Source organism: Lytechinus variegatus, chromosome 13 (assembly GCF_018143015.1).
Source record: "Lytechinus variegatus isolate NC3 chromosome 13, Lvar_3.0, whole genome shotgun sequence".
Classification (NCBI taxonomy): domain Eukaryota; kingdom Metazoa; phylum Echinodermata; class Echinoidea; order Temnopleuroida; family Toxopneustidae; genus Lytechinus; species Lytechinus variegatus.
Window position 1 is genome coordinate 29837123 of NC_054752.1, and position 26689 is coordinate 29863811.

General features: G+C 36.8%; 2 protein-coding genes across 2 annotated transcripts; both read right to left on the reverse strand.

Annotated features, from left to right (window-relative positions):
* Positions 1 to 7704: 7704 nt before the first annotated feature.
* LOC121426113 lies at positions 7705 to 14221 on the reverse strand. The gene is made up of 2 exons (XM_041622281.1): positions 13903 to 14221; positions 7705 to 13409 (listed from the first exon to the last, which is right to left on the reverse strand). Exon 2 carries the CDS (start codon positions 13353 to 13355, stop codon positions 10875 to 10877), a length of 2481 nt encoding a protein of 826 aa, XP_041478215.1. The 5' UTR covers positions 13356 to 13409; positions 13903 to 14221; the 3' UTR covers positions 7705 to 10874.
* Positions 14222 to 22456: 8235 nt separating this feature from the next.
* On the reverse strand, positions 22457 to 26649 carry LOC121425851. The gene is made up of 2 exons (XM_041621931.1): positions 26446 to 26649; positions 22457 to 23040 (listed from the first exon to the last, which is right to left on the reverse strand). The coding sequence occupies exons 1-2, from the start codon at positions 26644 to 26646 to the stop codon at positions 22786 to 22788; spliced, it is 456 nt and encodes a 151-aa protein (XP_041477865.1). The 5' UTR covers positions 26647 to 26649; the 3' UTR covers positions 22457 to 22785.
* Between the last annotated feature and the right edge of the window lie 40 nt (positions 26650 to 26689).

The following is a 26689-nucleotide window of genomic DNA, read 5'->3' on the forward strand; positions in this document are numbered from 1 at the left end:
TTTTTGTCATTTCTATTCTTCTGGTGTCTTAGGTTGTATGTAAATGGGTTCAAATCGTTGCAGATCGTCGATATTCGCAGTGAAAATCCATAGTTGTTGCACAATCCGCCCTTCACTCGAGAAAGAGTGGTCTGAATAAATCATGCAGCCTAAGATCCCCGGCAGTGACTGGTACAGAAAAGGTATTTGTGCCAGTCTTGTATGAAGACCAATCAGAGTCTGTATCCGAGGTTTAAACGTATTTACCAATATCTCCTATCTTAAATAACGATGAGATAATAGTAATAATAATATTCCGCAATTATATAGCGCTTAATACATCGGAACGACGTCTCTAAGCGCTTTACAGACATATTATTACCCCGGTCATCGGATCTTTGCATATGTCCGCATACAATGTATGCACCTTCTCCACTCCCTGGGGAGCATTCCAACAAGAGTTCCAAGACTCAATTGCTAGGCATACTACATATAGGCTTTCACATCCTACCGGGTACCCATTTAACACCTGGGTGGAGAGTGGCAAAGTGTGGATTAACACCGCATCAGATGCGATCTGATGCGGCGAATCGTAAAAAGCTCGATAATTATTTTCTAAGGTCATCACAATTACCACGACTGATCTCAAGATCTGGTGTTTTATGCAGTTCTTTGTTTATGCAGTTCTACCATGATCGGCGTCAGTTCCTGCGGTTACTTAAAGGAGAATGAAACCTTTGGAACAAGATATCTTGTGTGAAAACATAAAAACCAAAGAAACAGATGTACGAAAGTTTGAGAAAAATCGGACAAATAATGAGAAAGTTATGAGCATTTGAATATTTCAATCACTAATGCTATGGAGATCCTCAAATTGGCAATGTGACAAAGATGTGTGATGTCACTTGTGAACAACTCTCCCCACTACTTTAGTATATATTTCACTTAAATTGCCTCTTTTATCGCATCTATCAGTAGATCATGTATTCTTTCTAGAGGAGGGCATTTAATACGTATTTTGAAGGATATACATCATGGATAAAGAGATTGTATCACAATAAGAAAAAGCGAAAAGAGACATTTTGAGGGTATTTTATAGTCCATCAAAGGGAAAGTTGTTCACATGTGACATCACACATCCTTGTCGCATTGCCAATGGGAGGATCTCCATAGCATTAGTGATTGCAATATTCAAATGCTTATAACTTTCTCATTATTTGTCCGATTTTTCTCAAACTTTCTTTATTCTTATTCTTTGATTTTTCTGATTCGACACAAGCCTACTTGTCCAAAGGTTTCATTTCCCTTGATACATAAATCCCACTTTCATGATTTGCACCACGATTCAAATGGCGTATACTCAATCGTGGAGTAATCGCAGTGATCTTTATCTGGTCGTATCAAATCATATCAGATCAGTCTTGGTAATCGTAGAAAATATTGTATTGGTTCAAAAATTTTTGCAATCAGATACAAAAGGCCAATCATGGCTTTCCCAAAGGGTGGCACGACAGTGAGAATGACGTTACAGATTTGATTGCGACCCGATTTGGGGATAAAACGTAGTAGAATTAGATGATAATAATGATAGTGGATATATACTTACTGTGTAAATGTTTTGAATTATCGGACGAATACCTATGTTCAAATCTGTGACTATGCTATCATCCTTATTAGAATAAAAGCGAAATTAATAACTAGTTGTGATGACCTCATAGCGATCTTACGATTGGCTATGATTTGAAACTAATTTGGCCTTTACTCTAAAAAAAAGGGTCGCAATCATAACTCTGTCAATTAGCTTCAACCTCCAATAAAAAGACACTTTTGATTAACATTTTCAGAAACCGAGCAAATTGCGATTTTTCCAAAATCGGATCATGGACCATGGTGTGCGGTGGCATTTACTCGAATATTATGACCATACCCAAGATATTCGAGAGATAGGCTTACCTGACCGAAATGTCTTCATAGGCTTCAATAGTTGGGTGATGATGAAGATGATGATGGTGATGATGATGATGAAAGTGGGCATGATGATAATAACGGTGAAGATGGTGGTGGTGGTGATGATGATGATGGTGGTGGTGGTGATAATGATGATGGTGATGTGATGGTGGTGGTGATGATGATGATAATGATGATGATTATGATGGTGATGTGATGATGGTGGTGGTGGTGATGATGATGATGATAATGATGATGATGATGTGATTATGATGGTGGTGGTAATGATGATGATGGAGATGATGACGATGATGATGATGGTGGTGGTGGTGATGATGATGATTGTGGTGGTGGTGGTGGTGATGATGATGGTGGTAGTGATGATGATGGTGGTGGTGGTGATGATGATGATGGTGAGGTGATGATGATAGTGGTGGTGCTGCTGCTGCTGCTGATGATGATGGTGGTGGTAATGATGATGATGGAGATGATGATGATAATGATGATGGTGGTGGTGATGATGATGATAATGGTGGTGGTGGTGGTGATGATGATGATGATGGTGGTGATGATGATGATGATGATGACGGTGGTGGTGGTGGTGGTGGTGGTGACGATGATGATTATAATGGTGGTGATGATGATGATGGTGATGATGGTGATGATGATGATGATAATGATGATGGTGGTGGTGATGATGATGATGATGGTGGTGATGGCGGTGATGATGATGGTGGTGGTGATGATGATGATGATAATGATGATGGTGGTGATGATGATGATGGTGATGATGATGGTGATGATGATTATTGTGGTGGTGGTGATGTGAAGATGGTGGTGATGACGATGATGATGGTGATGACGATGATGATGTGATGATGGTGGCGGTGGTGGTGATGATGATGATGATGGTGGTGGTAATGATGATGATGGAGATGATGATGATGATGGTGGTGGTGGTGATGATGATGATGATGGTGGTGGTGGTGATGATGATAATGATGATGGTGATGGTGGTGATGATGATGATGACGGTGGTGGTGGTGGTGGTGATGATGATGATGATGATGATGATGATAGTGATGGAGAGGATGGATGGATTGTATTTTTGTTTTTTCCTGAGAACATATGTTAGCATGTACGTTATAAATACTTGGGTTGGGATTGGCAGACAAGATGGCATGGATGGGGACAATCTCCTCTGCACGAATGTAAAAATTATAACGATTCTCTACTCTGTAAACACATAAGAGGGCGCTAGACCATGGAAGTAGACCATGGTCATTGACCGCATAAACGAGTTATCTCATGATAGAAACAGTCGCCCGGACACAATCACACCTTTTGACCATAGAATGAAAGATGATTTCAGAATTTGATTATGATCATGCTTTGATGAAAACCGAAGTCTAATCAAAGTTCATATTCAACCCAAAGATATGCAACCAAATGAAGTCATTGTATTATTATTTTTCAATTCTACGCGGAAGAGCTTGGAGAGAATCATTCTTCGGTGTAGGCCTATGCCTATTAACACCATTAGGGCCTACCGGCATCATTAATTATTCATTCATTAATTTTTGAATCAATCGATCAATATAATACTACAATAATCACATGGAGAATAACGAACTACCCAAACGTAAATTTTGCATGCCGCTGAAGTTGTGAGGAATCATTCAATCCGCATGCAATCACCCTTTTGATATGGCGCCCTCACCGGTCTATGATAATAAGAATTGAATGATAATATGAACCGAATGAAATTGTGATAGGGAATGAGAATTTTTTTTTCTTTGTTTTTACTTTTTGATATAATAATTAAACAAAAAATCTCAAGAATGTGGAGGTTCATTTCAAGATACATTGATGTGTGAAAAAATTAGCTAATATAAACTAAAAAAAATCTTCCAAACATAACCCCTACATTTTATTATATTTCTATCTGAAACATATTTCTTTTTCAGTCGTAGAGTCATGAAAAGATCGATTGAAACACTACATTCTTCTTTATGAAATGCAAGCACACAACGTACTAAAACAGAATAAAAGAAGAAACTCTCCCCCTTGTTAAGTGCAGATATTTCTCATTCCATGACGATTTATGTGGGTTTAGCTTCTTGCATTGTTCATAAAATTATGAAAGGACAAATATAATTTCATCGTGAAGACAGTGGGATATATTTTCACCGGTCGGTGAAATTAAAATAAAATAATGTCAACGACAAAATGAATTTAAATCACGAGAATTTTGAATTTGTGTGGTTTTCTAGATAAAGGAGAAGGCTTTAAATTGACACCCACTACAAAAGAATATATTGTCTCTTTCCCTCCACTCCGTCTCGTCATTCATACATCTTTACCCCCCCCCCCTTCACATCTCTCCTTCACACTTCCTTGAAATAAAATCGTAATTATTGTACTTGCATCATCATTAAAACGCACATTCGGGGGCGGTTCAACAGGGGGCGCGGAGTCGTGATTTTATGAATATTTATGATTATGGAGGGCGAAGAAAGAGAAGAATGATTCTCAAAGAGGAAAGACAGGATACGATTGGTTTGGTTGTGTAACTTAGCAATACCTTTACATTGATTATTGAATTAAATTTTAAAAAACATAAGTTCAAGTCACTTTTGTATTGGGTCACCCACCCCCCCCCCCGCCTCCACCTCCGTACCGCCCTTCATTGATAATATTGGGTATACTTCTCCTAAAAAAAAAACATCATGCATCCACATCATAACTTTTATATTTCGTTTAAACACAATTTAATAGGCTCAGGATAAAAAAATCAGGCAACAATACTTGAAAGGCCCTTTTTAATATAACATCAATCGTCATCTCTGTACTCAGAAAATTAGAGTATGTACATGTCATTTCATACTGTACATCAAAAGATAAGGAATACCTTTTAGTAAAATACGATATAGTTCCAATGCATCACGTATGTTGTTTAAGTATTTCTAGCTTCTTGTATTTATAATTCTTTTTTTTTCTCGTGTTCATCTCAAGCTGTCTTGCTTACATCATACCCTCCCCCTCCCCCACCATCCTTTCGTGAATGCATCCCCAGTGCATCGGTATATTTCGTTCTATGCTAAATTGATTCACAAATTAAATAGTTGAAGGAATCCTGAATTATCAGGAAAATGGAACATTTCATGTGACTGGTATATCGCAATAAGCTTTACCAAACAAACCGAATCCGGGCCTGTCAAAGCATTTGAATATATGTAATACCATCGGTCGTATTGGAGTCGGTTTCCGGTCAGATGGGAATCATAATTATTTCCACTCATCAATGGGGACATGGGGCAATTGCCCCCAATGAAAGTTTGAAAAAAGGTGTTTTTTTTTATCTTTCAATAATTTAAGTAGAAGTTAGTGTTTTGTGTTTCTATGCTGGATAATCTGCGATATGGCTGGCTGATTTTTTTTCTTTTCTTCGAAATGTATTTTGTTCTTGTCACTTTTTGCTATTTTCTTGCTTATCATTATTACCTTGTTTTTCCCATTATTTATACCAATGATATGTAAATATTGTGATTATGTTTGTGATTGCAAAACAAATAAAACCCGTGATTGAAAAAAAAGGATTCCTCTGTTGTGAAAATATAAGTTGCACGTTCTCAGATTTGTATACTTTCTAATGAAAATAATATTTCGAGAAAGCACAGAGAAACCTATATAAAGCCGGTATAAAGCATGCCTTAAAAATACCAGTGCAAGAATAGGGTTGTGATTTGCGATCCTGGTGTACGTTTACCATTGTGTATGCCTACGTGTATAATACTGGTATTGGAATTGAATTCTCGTTATTGTATATCACAACAGAAAAAAGAAACCATTTACCATGTTTATTGTGGAAGGTCAATTATAACACAAAGACTGTGCGCAGAAGAAACGAATCTGTTAGATAGTACGTCCATGAAAATGTAACTTCAAAAATGGCAGATAAACCCAAATGTAGAACGAAACACCTGTATTGGAAAATGTCAAACAACATTTCATTGATTTTTTTTTTCAGGTTCGGTAGATTGTGACTAATTTCAGCGGGTTTACAAGAGTTCACCAGTGGGGTAAAATGAATGCCGGAATGAATGAAGCCATCCAAGCCGCTGATTATTTCAATGAAGGATTTGAGCAGTGGCACGTCGGCCATGTTTGCGTGCTGTTTCAAAAGATACATACATGTACACAGACGGAATCGTTATCTTAAAATTGACCGGTCACCAACTGATATATTTGATGAAGAAAATGATAAATGTAGGCCTACTGTAGGCCTATGTTGAATCGGTAGTTACAACTACGAATTTTGTGTTCGTTTACACTCACTAAATTAAAGGCCCTATACATAACTCGAGTAGGCAGTCACAGTGTGGTGTGGTATACGCGAAGAGTATGTCGGCCATGTTCACGAGCATATGTCAGCCCTACACAGAAAGATACAGTTCTAAATGAACATGTGTATTGGTTTCCAATAACATTTCCTCCCTGTTTAAGGTAATAAGATCACTGTCTGCAATCATCATGACTGCAATTCAGTGTCGAGTGTTTACTTTGAGGACTCGTACTCACATTCAGTTATTTTCTTTTATTTATTGCCTTGGCCATGAATATTTATTAACCTTCTTTATTTCTCAATCTTGTTACTCTACCAATTTTGTACATGCAAATTGCCGCGCGGGGGTAATCATGCAAGCAATGCGAGTTTTCGAACAGCAAAATAACAAGCCCATGATTTTCATGTTCTTTTTTTTCAAATATATATATATATCCACGAGGATATTCTTCCAATATCATTGGAGGAATATTTTGTTGACTCCCTCTTGTGCATACATTACACCTCCCATTTTTTATCACTAAGTAAATTCAATTCCAAATAAGAATTGGATAACAATTATTCTTTTCAGTGCTCGTTTTGTTTTTGCATTTTATTTCCAACTCAACTGTTTATTATGGTAGATCTGACTACGTCTTACGTCACTCCCAAACAAATAATATAAAAAAATAAAATAAACTCTGTTTTTGATAAGCTTGGGTGTAATTCGGCCGGCGTTTCGTTTTGTCAAACAAGTTTTGGTAAATTCTCCAAAAGTGAATGTCTCCCCATTACATGTATTACAAATCTATAACGTGAATCCGTTACGGTGATCACTACCAGATAAAAACGTGATGAACATGGTGTGATGCATCATTTTGTGATACTAGATGAAATATTGAACCTGACTGAGTCAATATATATATATATATATATATTATTTTGTTTTATTGAAAAACAATCATGATAAATCACAATATCTACAATTAATGACAAAGTAAAAAAATAATTGCATATGTGCTATATCGTCATCACATCCGGTCTTGAAATTTATTTTTTCCCCCTGGAGTATTTTTAAGAGAAAAAAAAACATGTAATTCTTTAAAAAAAATGAGTTATAACTCATAACATTCCTATATTTTTGTTTGTCATTGATTCTCTTTTTTATATATGCCATGAAGTTTGATAGAATGCAAAAAAAAAACCATGCTGGACTTTGCTGGTTAAATCTTAAATTTGTAAATCACGATAACTGATCTTATGACTGCATGTCCCAACCAACTGCTAGAGGTTTACATAACAGATACAGATATCTAAGGTTTGCTGTCCTCGTGAAGTCCCTGAGAATTTACAATGTACATTTGTGTAAATGCGATCCTGAAGAAATAATGAAAAATCGACAATAAGGAAACACTCGAAAATAATGTTCATGAGAAACATGGATAATCCAGCTGTTACATTTTCAAACATCCTTTAATGACAAGGTACTCGAATTAATGTACATTTTTGTTGGTGCTAAAAGAGGTTGACAATAATAAAATATCAATAAAAATTATCAAAATGTTCCTGATGTAACCAAGAAATGTAAAATTTTGATATCACAAGCTGCTATTCTTTCCACACTTCTTATTTTTCCAGTGGCGGAAGGGAGGGGCCAAGCAGATTGTTTTTTTTTCGGGGATGGTATAGTCGAAGCGACTTCGTTTACTGAGTTTTCAAAATTACTTATATATTTACACTAAGTAATGGCAGTGAACGATACATCTACATGTAATATGGGAACCCGCTATTCACTATACAGCCATAAACTGGTCTTAATGCATCAAAATGTCAAATGCATGCATGTGAATGACAGTTTATATTCTTTGTAAAATAATGGAAGGCTCGTCGGAAAGAAGGATTATTCATAACAACATCATAAACATGGATAGCCTTACGTCCAATATCAAGTCATTTATTAAGTAACAAACTTAGGTTAACGGTACTAAATCATCTAAACTCTATAGACAGGTTGCGTGCATGCTGCATATAGAAGATTTTAGGAATGTCATTTTCGAAGTAAAAACAAATATATATATATCGTGTATACATTGGCCTATCAATGCAACATGAAAGTGTAAAATCATCCAAAATAAATTGAAATAATCGTGTGAAAAATCGTCCACGGTAGGTAATTAAAAAAAAACATAACTACATGTAGCATCGTCAATATTATTATTTCACGTTAACCAATCAAACATCTGCGATTTGTGAAGCAGTTGTATCACTATAATCTCAGACAAGTTAAACCAACCTTGTAAGTTGGTTCAAACATGAACCTACCCACAACGCTGTTAAAGTGTTTATATATGAACCTTACAGAAGTTGTTTAAACAGAGTAATAAATTTTCGTGTTTAAAATCTTAAACAACAAAGTTAAATTTCTGATATTGAATTCTAAATGAATTAAGCATGGTTGTTGAGGCAGATGTAAGCAACATGGTGTAAGATGTAGTAAACAGAATTGTATAGAAATTTCAAACAGCGTTTTAATTGCATGCAAAAAGAATTATGATTCTTCTTTTTTAATCTAACAGTTGGTCGACTCAACTAACGTTTGAGTTGGTTAATCAAGTTCTGTCCAAAAGTCCAGTAAACTTCTGTATAAGTTATGTCCGACAAAAACATGATAGAAACCAACCAAAATTCGGTAGGTTTAACCAATAACAATAATAGATGTCTGTCAATCTCTACCAAGACTACCATGTTTACCAATAATTTGGTGGCACAATATTCACCAACGCAATGGATTGCTTTACAATATCTTTTTTTCAAAGCAAATGAACACGTACATGAGGAAAGGAGAGAGAGATTTTGGATTAGAAAGAAGACTGATGAGGTAGAAGAGATATAGGCCAGAAAGAGGTTCAGAGCTTATATAACACGTATTGTTACGTTTATCCTTATAACTAATACACAGTTCGTAAAGATGGCTCAAACAATTTGTTGTTTTTTTTAAATACGTGTAATTTCAATTTTACACTTGAAGATGTACAATTCAGCGTAACTTTACATCGGTAACCATTTATCAGCAAAAAAATATGGAGATCTGATATAAAAAGATAATTCAATTCTCTCCTAATGCAGATATTCTGTGTTATACTATTCTTCAATGTGTAATCCAGCTCCACATAAATTTTTGATTTAACAAAATACATTTTGATGGTCCTGAAAACATTGCAAAAAATATTTCCTGCGCAATTTTACGCAGACGAGCATAGATGACTGGTACATGTATACAAAACAATAAGACTTGCCCGCGCCTGCATGAAGTTTGCCAAATGGGCCAGGAAGTGTACATGTAAGGCAGTGGCGTATTATTGAGCCAAAAAATATTGAGGGGGCTCGCCATAGGGTATCGCATAAAATTAATAGGATATTGCGGGCAGCAAAAATTTCAACAAGTCAAGTTTATGATATAGAGTTTGACATAATATTTGGAAAATGATATCATGTTTCACCCTTATCCCTTTCCTTTTCTCTCTTTTCTTTCTTGGTTGTGAAAATTTGGAGGGCAAAACACCCCCCCCCCATCTCTACGCCCATGATGTAAGGTGACATTTTCATGAGAAATGATTACATGTGAAACAAACAAGGGGCAGAGAATAATGCTCGTTGTATTGGCTTTCATGTCAATATAATGTTGCAACATTCTTGCAATATTCAATACAAGTCCTGATTTTTCGTAATTCTCTGAAATAGAGCGATCGGAATATGTTAATAAGCAGGAAGAAAGAAAAAATGATCCCTGCAAAAAATACAGTAGGAAAACAAATTTCGCTGATTCTCTGCTCATATAACAAAATGGCTAGGATCATGAGATTCTTCAAATAACCGTCATTCATAAAAAAAACACTTCTTTGCATATCTCATCACAAGCTTTGTACATAATGGAATAATCCTAAAAATGGAAGTTCTCCCTGTGTCCATAAAATTCTATAACTATACGATACCGATTTAGATCATTCATGTAAGCAAACTGATAAATACAGACCTTCTCTGTCATAAAGTAATTTCAACACAATTTAAACTTTTTCCCATACACGCAGATGTGTGTGGTAAGTCATGTACGCATGTGGAATATCACTACACATAATGTAAAACCAAAATAACATTGCCGTTTCACACTTTCCAACATAACTTCCAGTTCCACTAGCGTCTCGGCTCTTTTAATTCAAACCCATATTTGACAAGAATTTTATCGAGATTACCATTTACATGTATTCATAATTGTTTAATGTAAATGGAATACAAACAAAATATGTAAATGGCGAGTTTCATTCCGTGATTCAAACTCTCTTTGGTATAAACTTGCAATGCAATAATGTAAACTTAAAAAAATATTTTTGGAGACAATTGCATCAAATCTTTGCAATTGACCAGTGCATACTATATCAATTCTTGATGAACATGTTAAAGACACATTATTCTGGTTATTTTAAACGATTTTGCCATTACATGATTTGCAATGTTTGTACAATAAAAAATTGAAATGGCAGTCACTGAATAGTTCATGAACCCATATCTTTAGCTGAAAATACATTTCAAATAGAACATATAATTTCAAGATGGAAAACATTTTTGTTCACCTAGTAGTAATAGCACCATGTGGTATAGGCTTATGCCTATTTTTCGGTCTTGGAAGGGGTGTACCGCCAATTTTCCATCTCCAAACAGGGTGACATTTGGGAGGGTTGACACCCTTTGGAACAGCCATGCTGCAGGCAGGTTTCAAGTCCCCATCACCAACAACCAAAGAAGGGGGTAATAACAGATACTCGGACATCTTGAAAGTAGCTATCTTGGGGTCGGGTCCGCTGTTCTTCCGCTTCCCCCTTGGCTTTCTTTTGGTTTCTTGCGGTTTCAATCGCCGTGTCTTGTCTTGCTTACAATTGACCCCCTTACCGATCGATTTCTTCGCCTTGCTTTTCTGAAGGCGTTCTAATTCGTTAGAAATGGCTTCCAGTTTTCGCTTTAATTCCGCCACTTTCTTTGGTTCCCGTTCCTCATTGTGTCGTTTTTTCTTATGGCAAATTTCTGGCTTGTTTTCTGATGCAAGACGCGTACCCGAACCTTTGGCCCGTTTCACGAAATTCCCATTCACATCACATTTTTCTACACCTTCCCCGTCAAAGTTACATCGTGTATTTTTCTTCTTTCTCTTTTTCTTTTTCTTGTGATTTTTCTTGTGAGGCAGGGATTTACTTTCTGTGCATTCTTCTGTCCGTACGCCCGATTTCCTTTTTTCTCCGAGTTTGATCTCCCCATTTAAGGTCTCCTCCCCTTCTTTTTGTGGCGAGACATGCCACGATTTCTGGCTCTTTTTCAACACCAGTCCCGATGCACCTGTTACAGTGTCTTGGTGTTCCCCCGACTCAGCAGCGGTAACCTCCCTACAGTTTCGGCCGCACTCGTGTTCAGTGGTCCGCTCGTTTTCATGATTTTCACGAGCTTTCTGCTGAATGTTCCTAATGCAATTGTTATGGCGCCCCTGCATTATCAAGGATTTATCATTCTTGGCTCGCATAGAGTCGCTTATTTTCTTTGCATACATTGCCGAATGATGCGACCATAATGTACTGGGGTTACACAGTGACGAATGTAAACTTGGTAGACCGCAGCTAGCCCCACGCGATATACTATGACCTGGATTCGCTCCATGATAAAAGTTCACTGGACTGTTTCTCAAGTTCGGTGAGCATTCCGACTCACCGTCTGAATTTGACCCGACCCTGGCCCGCCACCGACCCCTACCAATCTCCCCAGCGCCCATGTCTCTGCTTGACTCCGAATTCAACGACTCACTGGACACTGATAACTCCGATAAATCAGACAGATTCGAGTTGATTTCCAAGTTCGACAATTCACTTTCTTGATCACTGCCGCTCTCCAAATCATTGCACCCCACGCGAATCTGTTGAGCTGCGACGGCAAATTGAAATCCATTCACAAAACGTATTTCTCCATCATTACTTTCCTCGGTATTCTCCAATATGGCGGCCGCATCTTGGTCGGGTACATTGCCAAACGATTTCCAAGAATTATCCTCTTTCTCCTGTCCAGTAAATCCAAAATATTCCTTTTCTTTCGAGGCGGCCGTTTTAGTTTCACTGTGTATAATATCCTCACAGTTTACGTTAGCATTTGATTCAATAGCAATGCATGTGTCTACTGTATTATTATCATCCATGTTTGCGCCTGTTTCTCGACAATCAAATTCGGCTTCTCCGCGCATGTTCTTTGGTCGTTTGGCGTCAAATAAAGAGCTGTCTCCTGTAGAAAATGCTTGGGAATGAATGTCAAATGTCACAGTTCTCCTCTCACATTTTCGAAATCCAAAGCGAGGCTCAGAAAACGAAAATTCCACCGATTTTTTAATGGAGCTGCTACTGCCATACTCAATGCCGCGGCCATTCAGCATTTGTTTACATGTAGCCTCTCCGTGCATGGCATTGCCGCTACGCACATGTTGTGTACGGAAATCACTGTCCACTGAGTTACCGTGGGTAAAAATTATGTCGGATTTTGAAGCATTCGGATAATCTGTACCACTCGAGTTATGACAGTCAATAATTCTTTCTGAGCACGTTGAATATTCTAAATCATACTCATTTGCATCTTTACATTTTCTGTCTATATCCCTCTCTCGTTTCTTGGCATTTTTCTTGCGTTTCTTGCGTTTTAATTTGATGTTTGTTTTGACGTTACTTTTGCTTTCCAACGCCTCCGTTTCTACACCACACGACCGACAAAGCTTTAGCAAATCTGCATGAGAAATTAGACAACATTTACTGGTACGATTCGGAACTGCTTTCAGCCATTTTAGGCGATGAATCTCTTTTAATTTGCACGGTTTTCGGTCGATGTGTAGCCTGCTCAAGCGTTTATGGAACGTAGTCCTCGGAATTGAATTTTTCTCCTTTTGAAAGGCTTCAAATACTTGTTTCAAGACGTACATTTTTACGTGTTTGCCGCCATTTTTTGCTTGCATTAACAGTATGTCGAGTCGAATTCCGTTGAGTTTGACGTGACTTGCGTCCATCCTGGCGCCCAAATTATTTTTCATGATTCCAGTTTAAGTCCGCGTATTACGAAGTGAGGTTTGTCGTTCGATCCAGATCTAAAATAAAACAGGAAAACAAACAATAGGCCTTCATTTCACATTAAGTTTGTTTTCAAGCATGTTTTTAGAATCCAATTTCTGACCCGATTCCCGAGCCCGATTCGCAGGCCAAGGACAACACGACATGCAAAAGGGTCTATTTGAAAGAAACCGCAATAAAATACACACGATTGAAACTAAATTATTTTTAAGGGACAAATTCAATACACATCATGTTCTGCAATGTACATTATTCTAAGTGCATTACGCAATTGGCAGCCACTGTGCTTTTTTTTTTACCACCAGTATTCAAAACCATAATCAGGGAATTCTTATTGAGATAATGATCTTCATAAATCTGTTTTACACATAGGGCAAATAATATATAATATTAGGACCCAACAATAATTAATCTAAACAAAAGTTAATAGAAATTGGTATGAAAATGTATAGGCCTAATATTAAACAAAATCAAAACTGAATTCTTTATAGAAATAAACTTCTCTCTTACCTTTTCCAAATCACGCTAGCTGCCATGCAGGGTCAGAAATTTTCCAGCGTCAAACTGGTCCGTCACTCCTGTTGAATAATCTTCAACTCTTATAGGTGCGTGTTTCCCAGATACGAGTTTTTTCCCCCTTATAGCAAGAGAACGCGAAAAAAATATCATGATGTGCGAGCGTCATAATTCTATACCAATATTTTTAACTGTGATTTGCAAATGCAATCTTCCTCGAGCTCGAAATTTGTTCCCGCTCTCGAATTCTTACAGGAAAATAAACGCACGACGGGAAAAGTGCCTGCGTGTTCTCTACGTCCACCCACAGTGCATGTATAGTGAATGGGAAAAGCACTGAGAATGAGAAGCATGCATTTTGAGTCAATTTGAGCGAGATGTGTGCATGTACTGTGCGCCATGCTTTGTTTGAAAAGGAAAATTCATTAAATTTATGGCCCTCATCCTTTTAGCTGACACGCCCCTTTTTCATGGACTAATACCGAGACGATACACACTTTCACTTTTTTTTTAAATAATGTGTGAAAATTCTACTTCATTGTCTATAATGTAACTTATGATTTGGAAGACTATGTGGCCATTCATGGAGTATTCATGCAATGCAGAAATATATATTTATTTTCACATGGATTTATACAATGATCAAGCAGATTTTGCCCATACAAGGCGACTTTTTTCTTCCTTCTCATTCCTCATTCTGTCACGCCTAGTTCGGACCATGAACAGCCATGTCACGCCTGTTGGGCCTATGTATACTTGGGTATACAGTTGGGCAAATTTGATCTTGAACTTGTAGAGAAACACTAAAAATGTGATATATGGAGTGTTTTTTTTACTGCTGGCAGGGCTCAGATGTTATTGGACTTTACAAACACAGATTCACAGGGGGTGACCTTACAATATAATAATTATACTTGCTTATATAGCGCTTAACACTTACTTTCTCTAAACGCTCTAGAGTATATGCAGCATAATTACCATATAGTCTCCGGACTCTGAAACAGAGGGTCGTGGGTTCGAATCCCAACCATGGCGTAATTTCCTTCAGCAAGAAATTGATCCACAATGTGCTGCACTCAACCCAGGTGAGGTAAATGGGTACCTGGCAGGAATTTATTCCTTGAAACGCAGCGCGCGTAACAGCTGCACTGCTAAAGCCAATAATATGTGCCTACTTATAAACAGAACTATAGTTTTGGAAGAAATTAAATTGATTCAATTTAATTAAATTATTCTTTATTTCATTTCCATGCACTCAAACATGATATAAAATTTAAGGAGTGACATATTGAAAAAAAAACGTAATATGAAATAAAGCATTAATTGAAGCATATTGAAATGGTTTGGGTCCACTAAAGAGCTGTGTCGATCGATCCCCTTGAAAATGCTGCCGACCCTGCCTCTCCCCTAAGTGTAATACAAGAAAGTAAGATTGTTTATAGGGTAGGTGGGTGTGGTATTTTGGTCTCGCCTGCACAGCTGAGCAGGACAGGCGCCGCTTTTCCGACGGCGGCGGCGGCGTCGTCAACAATCTTAACCCCGGTCTTAACCAAGGTTATTTTTTAATTAAATCATAACATCAAAAGTATATGGACCTGGTTCATAAAACTTAGACATATTAGGATATTCAAGTATTACTGAACATCCTGTCTGAGTTTAGGGTCACATGGCCAAGGTCAAATGTCATTTAGGGTCAATGAACTTACACAATGTTGGGGAATCGATATCGAAATCTGAACCTAAGTTAAGTTTTTGAAATTCCATAATAACTTAGAAAGTATATGGACCTAGTTCATGGAACTTAGACATAATGGTAATGGTGTATCACTGAAGATCCTGCATGAGTTTCAGGTATCATGATCAAGGTCAGGTCAGAAGTCACTTGGGGTCAACGAACTTTGACCATTGGGGGTATTTGTAAAATTGTCATCATAACTTTAAAAGTTCATGGATCTAGTTCATGAAACTTAGACATAAGAGCAACCGTGTATCCCTGAATATCCTGTGCGAGTTTCAGGTCACATGACTAAGGTCAGATGTCATTTAGGGTCAACGAACTGTGGTATTAACAAACAGCAAACGGCATGCATATAGGGAATCAACCCAAGACTCAAAATTGTCGATTTGTTTGAATTTCATGTTCATGTTTTTTTTTGCAGATGGGTGCCATTTTCACCATATAACTTTAATAAAAGTCCTTCAAAATGCCGTTAAAATAGAACCCCCCCCCCCCTTAAAATGTTTTGCTTGTCAAACTTTTTCTTGGACAAATGTCCTTAACTTTGGTTAAAAACCTTTTCTTTCTTTCTTTTTGCTTGACATTTTTTTCCTGAAATGCGCCCCCCCCCCTCTTTGGAAAATCCTGGATCCGCCCCTGCCTCAAACATACAAATTTGACGTGAATTGGTGGCCTTAGGGAAGTGGTCACATGAATACATAATAGGCCCAATTCAAATCAGTATTAAATTGGTCTGATTCGCAACTGTTCGGATGCAGGTCAATTTGAATTGTTTTCAATGGGACCATTTTCATGTGACCAAACTTTAGTTCCCCGTGATGAATCAATGGCTTTTTCATTGGTTTTGGGTTGTTGTCATTTGGTGTTTCTTAGAGGTCGTTTTTGTTCTGTTTGTATTTAAATGCAGTCGTGGGTAACTACCAACCAAACGTCCAAACCGACAATAGATGTCCCACAGGGCAGTTCAAGGTTCACTGCGTCTCAAGAAACGAATAGAATCTTCACAAGGGACGAAAATCCAATATCTCTATACAGTTTTTACAAAGTGTGCCTGGATTTTCCTTTTTTTTTCACACATTTCAATTTCATTGTTGGAGAAATAACATTTGCAATATAAATCTGAACAATAAACACAGTTATCCAGATTTCTACTTTGAACTTCTGTGTTGTACACACAACCCAAAATGTTTCGGAGACAATGTCTACCTCCCCCTAAATATAATAATAATAATAATAACAATAATAATAATAATAATGATAATAATAATAATAATGATAATAATAACAATAATAATAATAATAATAATGATAATAACAACAAGTCAGTAAGCAAATGGATAAACGAATTGGTTAATGGATTGAAAAACGAATCAATGAATAAACGAACTAACAATGAATAGATGAACATATGGATGAATAAATAAATGAATGAAAAAGTAAATTACGAAAAAATGGTAATTTCAACAAATAAGAGAAAAAATGAATAAACGTAACATTTGTAATTTCATCAAAATCGTATGGGAGTAAAAAAAAACTTTATGGCAAAGTAGTTTTAATAATTTATTTAAAATTAATGGGAACGTACTGCAATAAAGCATCATATGACATGCGCATCTTTCATTTGCTGTACACTTGTTGAAATGCAGGCGCGGATCCAGGGGGTACAGGGGCACGTGCCCCCCCCCCTTGAGAAGCAAAATTAAAAATTTGTAATGTAAAAATGCCATGAAAACAGAAGTGTTCCCCTTGAAGACCTCTTTTTTTGCTTGTAATTTTTTGGGGGTACGAAATACCCTAAATTCTGCTTCTTTTTCTTTTTTTTCCTTGTCATTTTTTTTCGGGTTCGAAATATCCTTTATTTGTGGTTGAAGACCTTTTTTTTCCTTATTCCTCTGAAAAATTTACCCCCCCCCCCCGGAAAATCCTGGATCCGCCCCTGTTGAAATCTAAGCGATTTTCAGACATCCCTGCAAGGTTATTGACGAAAAAATAGTAATAAAAGCAAATCACGTGATTTTGTTTTCATTATCATTTGGTGATTTCTTGGTACAAAACAGCAAAATTTAATGTTTTAAGTTTTTGAAATTTGTTAGATTAGAACTTAAGATACAGCAGGTTGGCTTGCGTAAAATGAAAAATATACGATGTAAAACTTCATCTTCAACCAAAAAAAAATTTGCACAGCACTGATGATGAACATAAATTATGCACATTCGGTGACATATTCTAACTTTTTTAAATTACAAATTAGATCGTTATTGACTTGTTGTAACTAACAATAACTGAATAAGCATGATTATTCTGACATCACATGTTCTCGCAGAACTGGCAAACCATATTCTACATTAGGGAAGAGATTTAGAATATTTCATATTCCTAATCATAAAACTAATTGCTCTGCTATTTCATATCGCCGTTTCGTGTATAGGCCTATAAACTGTGTTTCTACGGATTTTTCAAGAAATCAAGCAAAAATTTCAAATGTCACTATTTTTTACATCTGATTTCATGACATTTTCAGTGTACCTTTATTAGTTTGATTTGTAACTTTTCTGGTATCTTATAATATAACCCTATAGCTCACATCGTTGGATAGACCTGTCCGTTAAATCATGATATACGTCATAACGATGGTAGTTGGAAAAACACAGAAATATTGTCCTCCCCTGCATAACGACCATACGAAATAAGTATCATTTTAAAAGTTGTAAATAGAAGTCTGTTGCAAAATATGTATCAAATATATAAGAAAGGAATATTTTTTGCGTAACTGATGTGCATTATGCTTAATGCAATCGTAACGACTGACATTTACACAACCGAAAGTGACTCCAAACCCAACCTGCCAATGGTCTGATATCGTGAAATATTTATTCCGTCTAAAGACTTAAGCTGGTTTCGCCAGGGTGGCTGTAGTATATAGCTGTCAAAAATCACGGCAAATACGATAGTAAAACGGAAATTAATTATGAGAGAGATATATAGGTGGATGGAGGGAATAGCGAACGTGGGATCAAATTATTGGCTATGTGCTTTTTAACATCGTCATGATTTCGTATAAGGAGCGAATTGGAAAATCAACTTGAAAGTGACGATGCAGTTTTGAGACGGGGTTCATTCGGAACCGAAAGAATGGAGAAATGTCCAGTAGCCATATGACAGAGACATACGAATGGACAGACAGACAGACAGACATACATGTACATACTGATATGTGGCTTGAAACTGGAATGGAAATTCTAATCTGACCTGTTCATGAACCCTGTGCCGAGTTACTTTCAAAAGAGTGTTGGGGTTACGTTGGTTCAACAATAACCCATATTATTACAAACTCAATAATGATCTTTGTGCAAATACTATACAGCTGTGAAGAGACACAGGACTGCGATCGAGGAGCATATTTTCTGTGTACATGGAATATGAATGTCCCATTATGCACTGTAAAAATTGCGGTGTTAAAACTGACACCAATTGGTGTTAATAGAGGACCACACCCTGACTTGTTAAAATTACACCCTAGAGATTAAACATAACACCAAAGAGTGTAAATGTAACAACAAAAGGTGTTGTAATAACACCTATAGGTGTAAAACTAACACCACCAATTTTACACCTGTGTAAAATAACTGGTGTGGTCCTCTATGTACACCGGTTAACACCACAGTTTTTGCTGTGTGCGAACGTTATTCCGGGTCAATTTTACCTGGATCAATGTTGATCAGGGAGTGTCACAAATGACCAGATATCCGGGTCACTTTGACCTAGGATAAATTAGAGTTACATGCCACGGGGGCCGCGGAACGGCTTTCAAAGTGGGGGGGGGGGAGGCTGACCATGCAAAAATTACAATCATATGGTCATTTTTACGTTTTGCACACGGTTTTCCACGACCCCTTGGCCAGGCCTACATGTGCATTAGCGTTGACAACATATAGGTTAGCACTATACAGAGGCGTTATATGAGCCCAAAAAAATGAAATAAAGGGACTCACGCCGAAGGCCCCATTAAGGAGAAGAATCCTGAAACGTTGCGAGGGAGTGAAGCGAGCGAGCGATTTGTTTTATACTTTTATCATATAAAATTCAAATTTTGTGACAGATTTAGATATATTTAGAAAAAAGTATCATATTTCACGATTGTTTTTTCTTTTTCTTTTTTTTTTCTTGGTCGTAAAATTAAAAAAATTGTGGGGTTCCATGGCCCTCGAGCCCCCCCCCTCCCTCCCTCTGTACGCCAGTGGCATTATGTATGTAATAAAGCCTACTGTTGCCTGCAGATGAACAATTCACCTACACAATGGAGACAAAATTCAATTGTACAACAAAACTAAAAAAGCATGGTTTAGAAAAATTGTGCGCGGAACAAATGACCTCTTTCATTGTTCTCCTGTGCTATTTTTATATCTGCATGCCATTTTACCTCTGCCATCCTGCCGTTTTACATCTGCCATTTTACATCTGGTATTTGTACCAATGCCATTTCACGCTGCCATCGCCTCTGCTATTGTTACCAACTTACCACTCCCATTTACCTTTGCTACTTTGACTTCTGCCAGTTTTGACTTATTATTTTTTCACCCATGCTATTTTAACTTTGTCATGTTTTTACCTCTCTGTCATTTTACCTCTGTGATGTTACAAAAGCCATTTGAACTTGGGCCTGTTGCATAAAACCTTTTACTTGAGAAAACTGTTAAAAACTGAAAACTAAGGTTAGTCTTATTTCTGCCATTGACTTTAACACAGGGCAAAAACTCCGGTTAAAACAAACCCGAGTTTTCTCAGGTAAAAAGTTTTATGCAACGGGCCCCTTATTTTCACCCCTGCTCTGCGATTCTACCTGCCATCTGCCATTTAACCTTTGCCATTTTTACCTCTTCTATATTTTCCTGACATTTTTTTACCTCCGAGTCTGACATTTTGCCTCTATCATTTTCGCTTTATACCATTGTCATTTTACCTCCGTAATGTCACAAAGTTTAGTACCTCATTTACACTTCTCCGATTTCTACCTCTTATCTGCCATTATACTACTGACCTTTTCACCTGTGCCATTTTTTGGTACTGCTGTTTTTAATTTTGCCATTTTTAGAACTATTTTCCCCCCTGACATTATTTTAGAAATGCCATTTTCACCTCTGCTTTTTTTGTAGAACTGCTATTACCTCTGCAATTTTTACATCTGTCCCTTTTTTAAGTGCTTTTATCTCCTCTGCCATTTTTATAACTGCTATTTTTACCCCTGACATATTTTATAACTGCTGCTTTCACCTCCGCTTTTTCGAACTATTATTACCATGATTACCTCGGTCCTTTTTTTAGTGTTTTTTTTTCACCTCTGCCATTTTTTTCACTCTGGCTTTTTTTAGAACTGATGTTTTACCTCTGCCACTTTAACCTCTGGCACTTTTTAACCCTTACCTTTGTCATGTTTGTCATTTTCCACTGTAGCTGTCATTTTTTTGTGCCATTTTACCACTTGACATTTTATATGTGACATTATCAGTACGACTAATTTTGCGCCTTCGATTTCTACCCCAGTCGCAAAGCAATATTTCCAATGCAATATTTTAGGTATATGTGTGTGAGATTCATTCGAACATTTTGCAATTCAAATTCGAAATAAAATGACATTTCGAGAGACAAACATCGTATTAGGTAAAATCAACAGCAGCGAATTAAAAAAAAACGGGTATGATTTGTGGGACAGGAACAAACTTGTGTTCAATTAATGAACGGACCGGGTAAACCCGCGATAATATAGACATATTGTAATTAAGCGTTATTTCAATATCTCGTCACACTCTAAAATAAAGTTTACCCAATATTGGGTAAAATGGGAACATGCACTATGTTTGTTGGGTAAAAAGATACCAAATATTTTGTTTGTTTGCTTTAACACAGATTTGAATCTATTGAAATATGTTATTGATCGTATATTATGAGGCAGATTGTTCCACAATTTTGGTGCCATTTTCCCAAAAAGCTCTATCACCAAAAGTCTTGGACTTTACTCGTATTTAATTCAGAGAGATCTTTTGATTGTGAAGGAAGATTTCGACTGGGTTGATATTTCTGAATTAAATCACATGCAGAGGTAAGCAGGCGCATTCCCACTAACGCACTTCTGAAAAAGAGCTAGGACTTCAAACAAAATGCGAGCCTTTATCGCAAGCCAATCATGCCAATGAGACTACGTAGGATCGGTGTTACATGTTCAAATTAAAGCAAACTTACAAAAAGCTTCGTAAATAATTCATGAAGGTACCAGTAAAATAAGTAATTCATAAACATAAACATAAATCTATGAAATTAGTAAACTGGTCCATTGACTGAGAGAAATTTAGGATATATATTACAGAAAATAAAGAAATTGATGAAATAAAGAAAGTAGAGAAATAAAGAAATGCATCGATTGAACACAATGTAGACGTACTACCCCCCCCCCCCACAAAACAATTTCTTACTCCTATGCAGGCATGCAGGCATGTGATAGACCCTATACAAAATTATGAAGAGCTCTTTTCTAATAAACACTAGGCCCTGCATAATTCCCCATATTTCATTCAGTAATTGAAAACAGTGCTCCCCATTGAGGAACTGTATGTAAATTCTCAGTAAGAATTATAGGCCTATGTTTCTTTAAGTGAGGGGTCTCTCAAACTGCTTCAATATATCTCTCTTTTTTTACCATTATCTGTTTTCAAACACTAAATTCACTGGGTTTTTTTCCGGTCACATATTCATAAGAGGAAATAACAACAACAAAAAATATTATTTTTATATTTGATTTAATTTCATTTATTTCGGTTCTACGTTTTCATTTTAAAACATGACATTAATTCAGCACCTTATGAGGGTAATTTGATGACTGACTTGAATAAATCAGAACACTGGTAGTTATCGTTTCTATCGAGGCTCAACTCAATATTCCAGTACTGCTACAACTTGCATCATCATCTTATTGCACCTGTATAGTATAAGCAGGTAAATGCCTTTCTGTGTCAGAGTAGACCCTTACCTTTTCCCTGCCATTCCCCCTTAGTTATATTCTGTTACAGGTAGTAATAAGCAGTTTACTATACTGCTGATATTCAAAGCTGCATTATATATTGTAACATGATTTTTTATCTGTAAAGTCAGTTAGTTCGAGTCACGCCACCCCCAGCTCCGCCTTCACGCGAGAAGCAATCCCCAATCTTGGGTCGAGCCAATAGCGATGCGAGACGGTCCTCGCAGCCGAAACGTCGGGCGGCCTTCAGGACTCGACACGCTAGGCAGCCAGCACGATCATCTGTGTACATAATGTGGGTCGACACGCTGCAGTAACCCACATCCTTGCTTCCATAAGCCGTAGCTCCGGGGTGCATGGCTGGACCGAGACCGGTGCTTGGCTGTGGGGAACACGAGAAAAAAAACAATTGAGTTGTTTATTTTTTACGTGAAGGTATTTATGGTATTGCTAGTCGGGTATACAACTATACATGGCATGTTGCGTAATATTTCCTGGCCAGCGAAGGTGACATTAATACATTCTAATACTTCTATATTTTTTTTTGTTGCTTTTTCATGAACAAATAAATATTAGACCTTTTCTAAATAGTAGGCACATAGGACGAGGTATACACGGATATATTCGTGCAGTAATTAGGTCATTATAATAGGAATGAACTGCCAAAAAACATTGATTTTTTTTTTATTTTAGTACATTTTTATTTTGTTCGGCTAACTGCTCAGGTTTTGCTCACCTTTCGATTTTTATATCTCTCAGTGGTGCTTCGATCAGCAGTTGTGATAGATTTTTACAGAGTTCAAAATATAGTAGTCATAATTCACCCATTTAATTCCTTTCATTTTCTCCCCTTTTTTCTTTCTCGTGAAAAATTTGGGTGACCATGGTCCCCAAGGGCCCCTCCCATGGTGTACGCTAGTGATTGAACACCCCCCCACCCTTTAAGACCAACTGTTTCTTTATGTTAAATACTGACTATCAATGTTGGTCAAAACAGGGATTTCCGACCAAAACCACCTTTTTTTTTGTTTTCAGTGCCATAAGCATTATTAGTGAAAAAAACAATGATTTTGCCTTGGTAAAATGATTAAAGAAAATTATAATGAAAAATCCTTATAAAGTTCAACTTTTCCATATCTCTCGTCGAAATAAAAAGTGACACTGCTATTCATTGAAACCAAAAAAAAAACCTTTGAAAAACAAATAAAACTCTCTCAGAGAAAGGGAAAAGGGGGGGATAATATCTTGGGATTGATTTTAGTAAAAAATTATTTATTGTTTGAAACCATCTTACTGTGTTGAATACTTCATTTGAAAATTATTATTTTTTAATGTATTATAAATATTGAGGGCGCCGGAAAATGACATAGTAAAAAATGCATACAAGAAGGATATAATCAAAACGGAAAATATTAACTATGGGAAAATGATAATAGCAAAAAAAATGAAACTATTTTATGGTGGCGAAGATCATGAAGATTACAATGAATTTGGCAAAATGCATGATGGTGACGATGATGAATATATGATGGTTCTTGTGGTCATATAATGATCATGATGATTTTGACGGTGCTGTTGATGATGATGATCATGATGATGATCAGAAGATGATGATGATCATGATGATGATAAGATGATGATGAGAAGATGATGATGATAAGATGATGATGAAGATAATGATGATGATGATGATGATGATGATGATGATGGTGATGATGGTGGTGATGATAATGGTGATGATGATGATGATGATGAAGATGATGATGATGATGAGATGATGACGGCGGCGATAAAAAGATTATACTGATAAGGATGATGATCAGGAAGAAAATTATAGCGATGGCATGATAAAAGGGAGGCAAGAGTGTCGAATAATTGTGAACTGCTTTCAAAAATCCTTTTCACCCCTTTATTTTATTTTGTCCTTGATCATTTTGATGAGATTGCAGTGAATATGGATTGTTTCTTTTCCAGTATAGATAGTAAACAATAGACATAAGGTGTTATACTAAACTTCCCCCCCCCTTTACTACGGGTCCCCACTCTCCCAATTTTATCATAATCTAATCTTCACCATGTTCACAACCCCCCTCTCTCTCCAGGCCAGCCTCTCTTTTTTTTCTCTGCCCTCCCTCACTTTTTATGTTTCCTTAAATGAGATTTGAAAAAAAAATTGAAAATTGAAATCACTGAAAAGGTGCATTTTGAAAAGATCTCAAACTATTGATGACGACGCTGCTCTGAGATCAAATCCCGAACTTAATATATTCCTCCTATATTCAGGACATATCTCCAATTGCATTGTTATGATTTACTATTTGTTAACGTGCACAGTTTGACCGGTCCATTGCTATTTTAAAATGTTGACTTGCCCATATTGAGATTATATTATCATTATTATTATGGTAAATATGATTTAATAGTTTCGTGTGAAATTGTTATAACTTATTCTTTTTTTATTTCACATTACCAAACGTAACATCTCAGCATTATTTTATTATCACATGTGATTGTTATGATTATTGATAGTATTTTACTGTGTAAAATATTTCACAGTTCAGCGTATATGGCTGCTTTAGAAGTTTCATAGTATACCATTTTTATTCATTTCAATTCCATTCAATTCAATAATAATATGGCACAAACTTTTCAACCGACGAGCATGACGAGTATTATGAATAAAGACAAAGCGCTACTATACGTTTATAGAATTCACAATATTTTCTGTACTACTATACTGCATGTGGAGCCAAAATATACATTGCAAGGTGAAATGCCAGGGTTATGAATTTATTTTGACACCGCTAGTTCATGGGCAAGTTCCAAAGTCCATTGACCTTTGACCTTGTACTCACGCGGTGAAAGAAATGGGTGAAAAGGGAGAAAATCGTAAACATGGTCTGAAATATTCTTTTTTTTATGTTCCCGAGATATTCGACAGATCGATACGAGAACGATTAGAATCATATTGCCTTTAATGTCACGACAGTGGGGTTGCAGGTGTACATGAAAAATGGAAGTGGTATACGGCATACATAATTAAACAACTACCGGTTTGAAAGATATGCCATGGACATAACATTGTAAAATTTATTTACATTTATTTATTGCAAAATGTAGCCAACCCTGAAAAATACTAAGTATACTTCTATACTACTACTACTACTAATAATAATATAATAATGTTTTATTTACCCAGGGTAGCCACTTCAATCATAAGACTTGGAATGTTGTTTTTTTCCGCGGTTCTAATGCCTATTATGGACCATGTATCTAGTCAGATCTGCTTCTCTCCACTCATGAGTAAAATGGTTCATGAAGTGGTTGTTAATAACACTTTTCAACTTATGCAATTGCTGTGATAATCTTGACAATGATACCAATGGCCGGGGTTCTTTATCCATTGCAGGGTTAGTGTTGCCTTTTTTTCATTTCCTGAAACTCATCTGTTTTGTTTTTTTCTTTTCTTTTAAACAAGTTCACACTTGAAGAATTATTATAGCATTTACATTTATCTGAATGAATTAGGATAGGTGCCGCGGCCGAAGATAGAACCCCGAACATTCACTTTGTAAAGTCAGGAGCCTTAATCAGACCACTAGGCCACGGCGCCTCGTCTCATGAGTAAGGGGATATTAGAAAGAACCCCCCCCCCCCGACAAGTGGTAACGCTCGCTACCCATGGCATTAAACGTTTTTGACAATACCAAGATCGTTCACATGATTTCAAACAAACTATTTCAGCATATCTTATTCGAGGCAATATCAGCATAGATCGGACGCATACCTGTCTTTGGGACATTCCAAAGCGATGATGCGCGAACTGCTGGTGTACGCGCATCATCTGTCTCGCAATCGCTCCGTGGTCACTGTCCACGTCTTGACCTTTACCATGGATCATGAACCTCTGACGAGGCTCGTGTTCGATCGCGTAGATGAGCGCCCGAATGAGGTCAAGCTTCTTTGGGTTGAATCCTTTCAATTCCATCTCGAATTGATCTGTTTGACATTTAAAGAATACGAAAAGAACA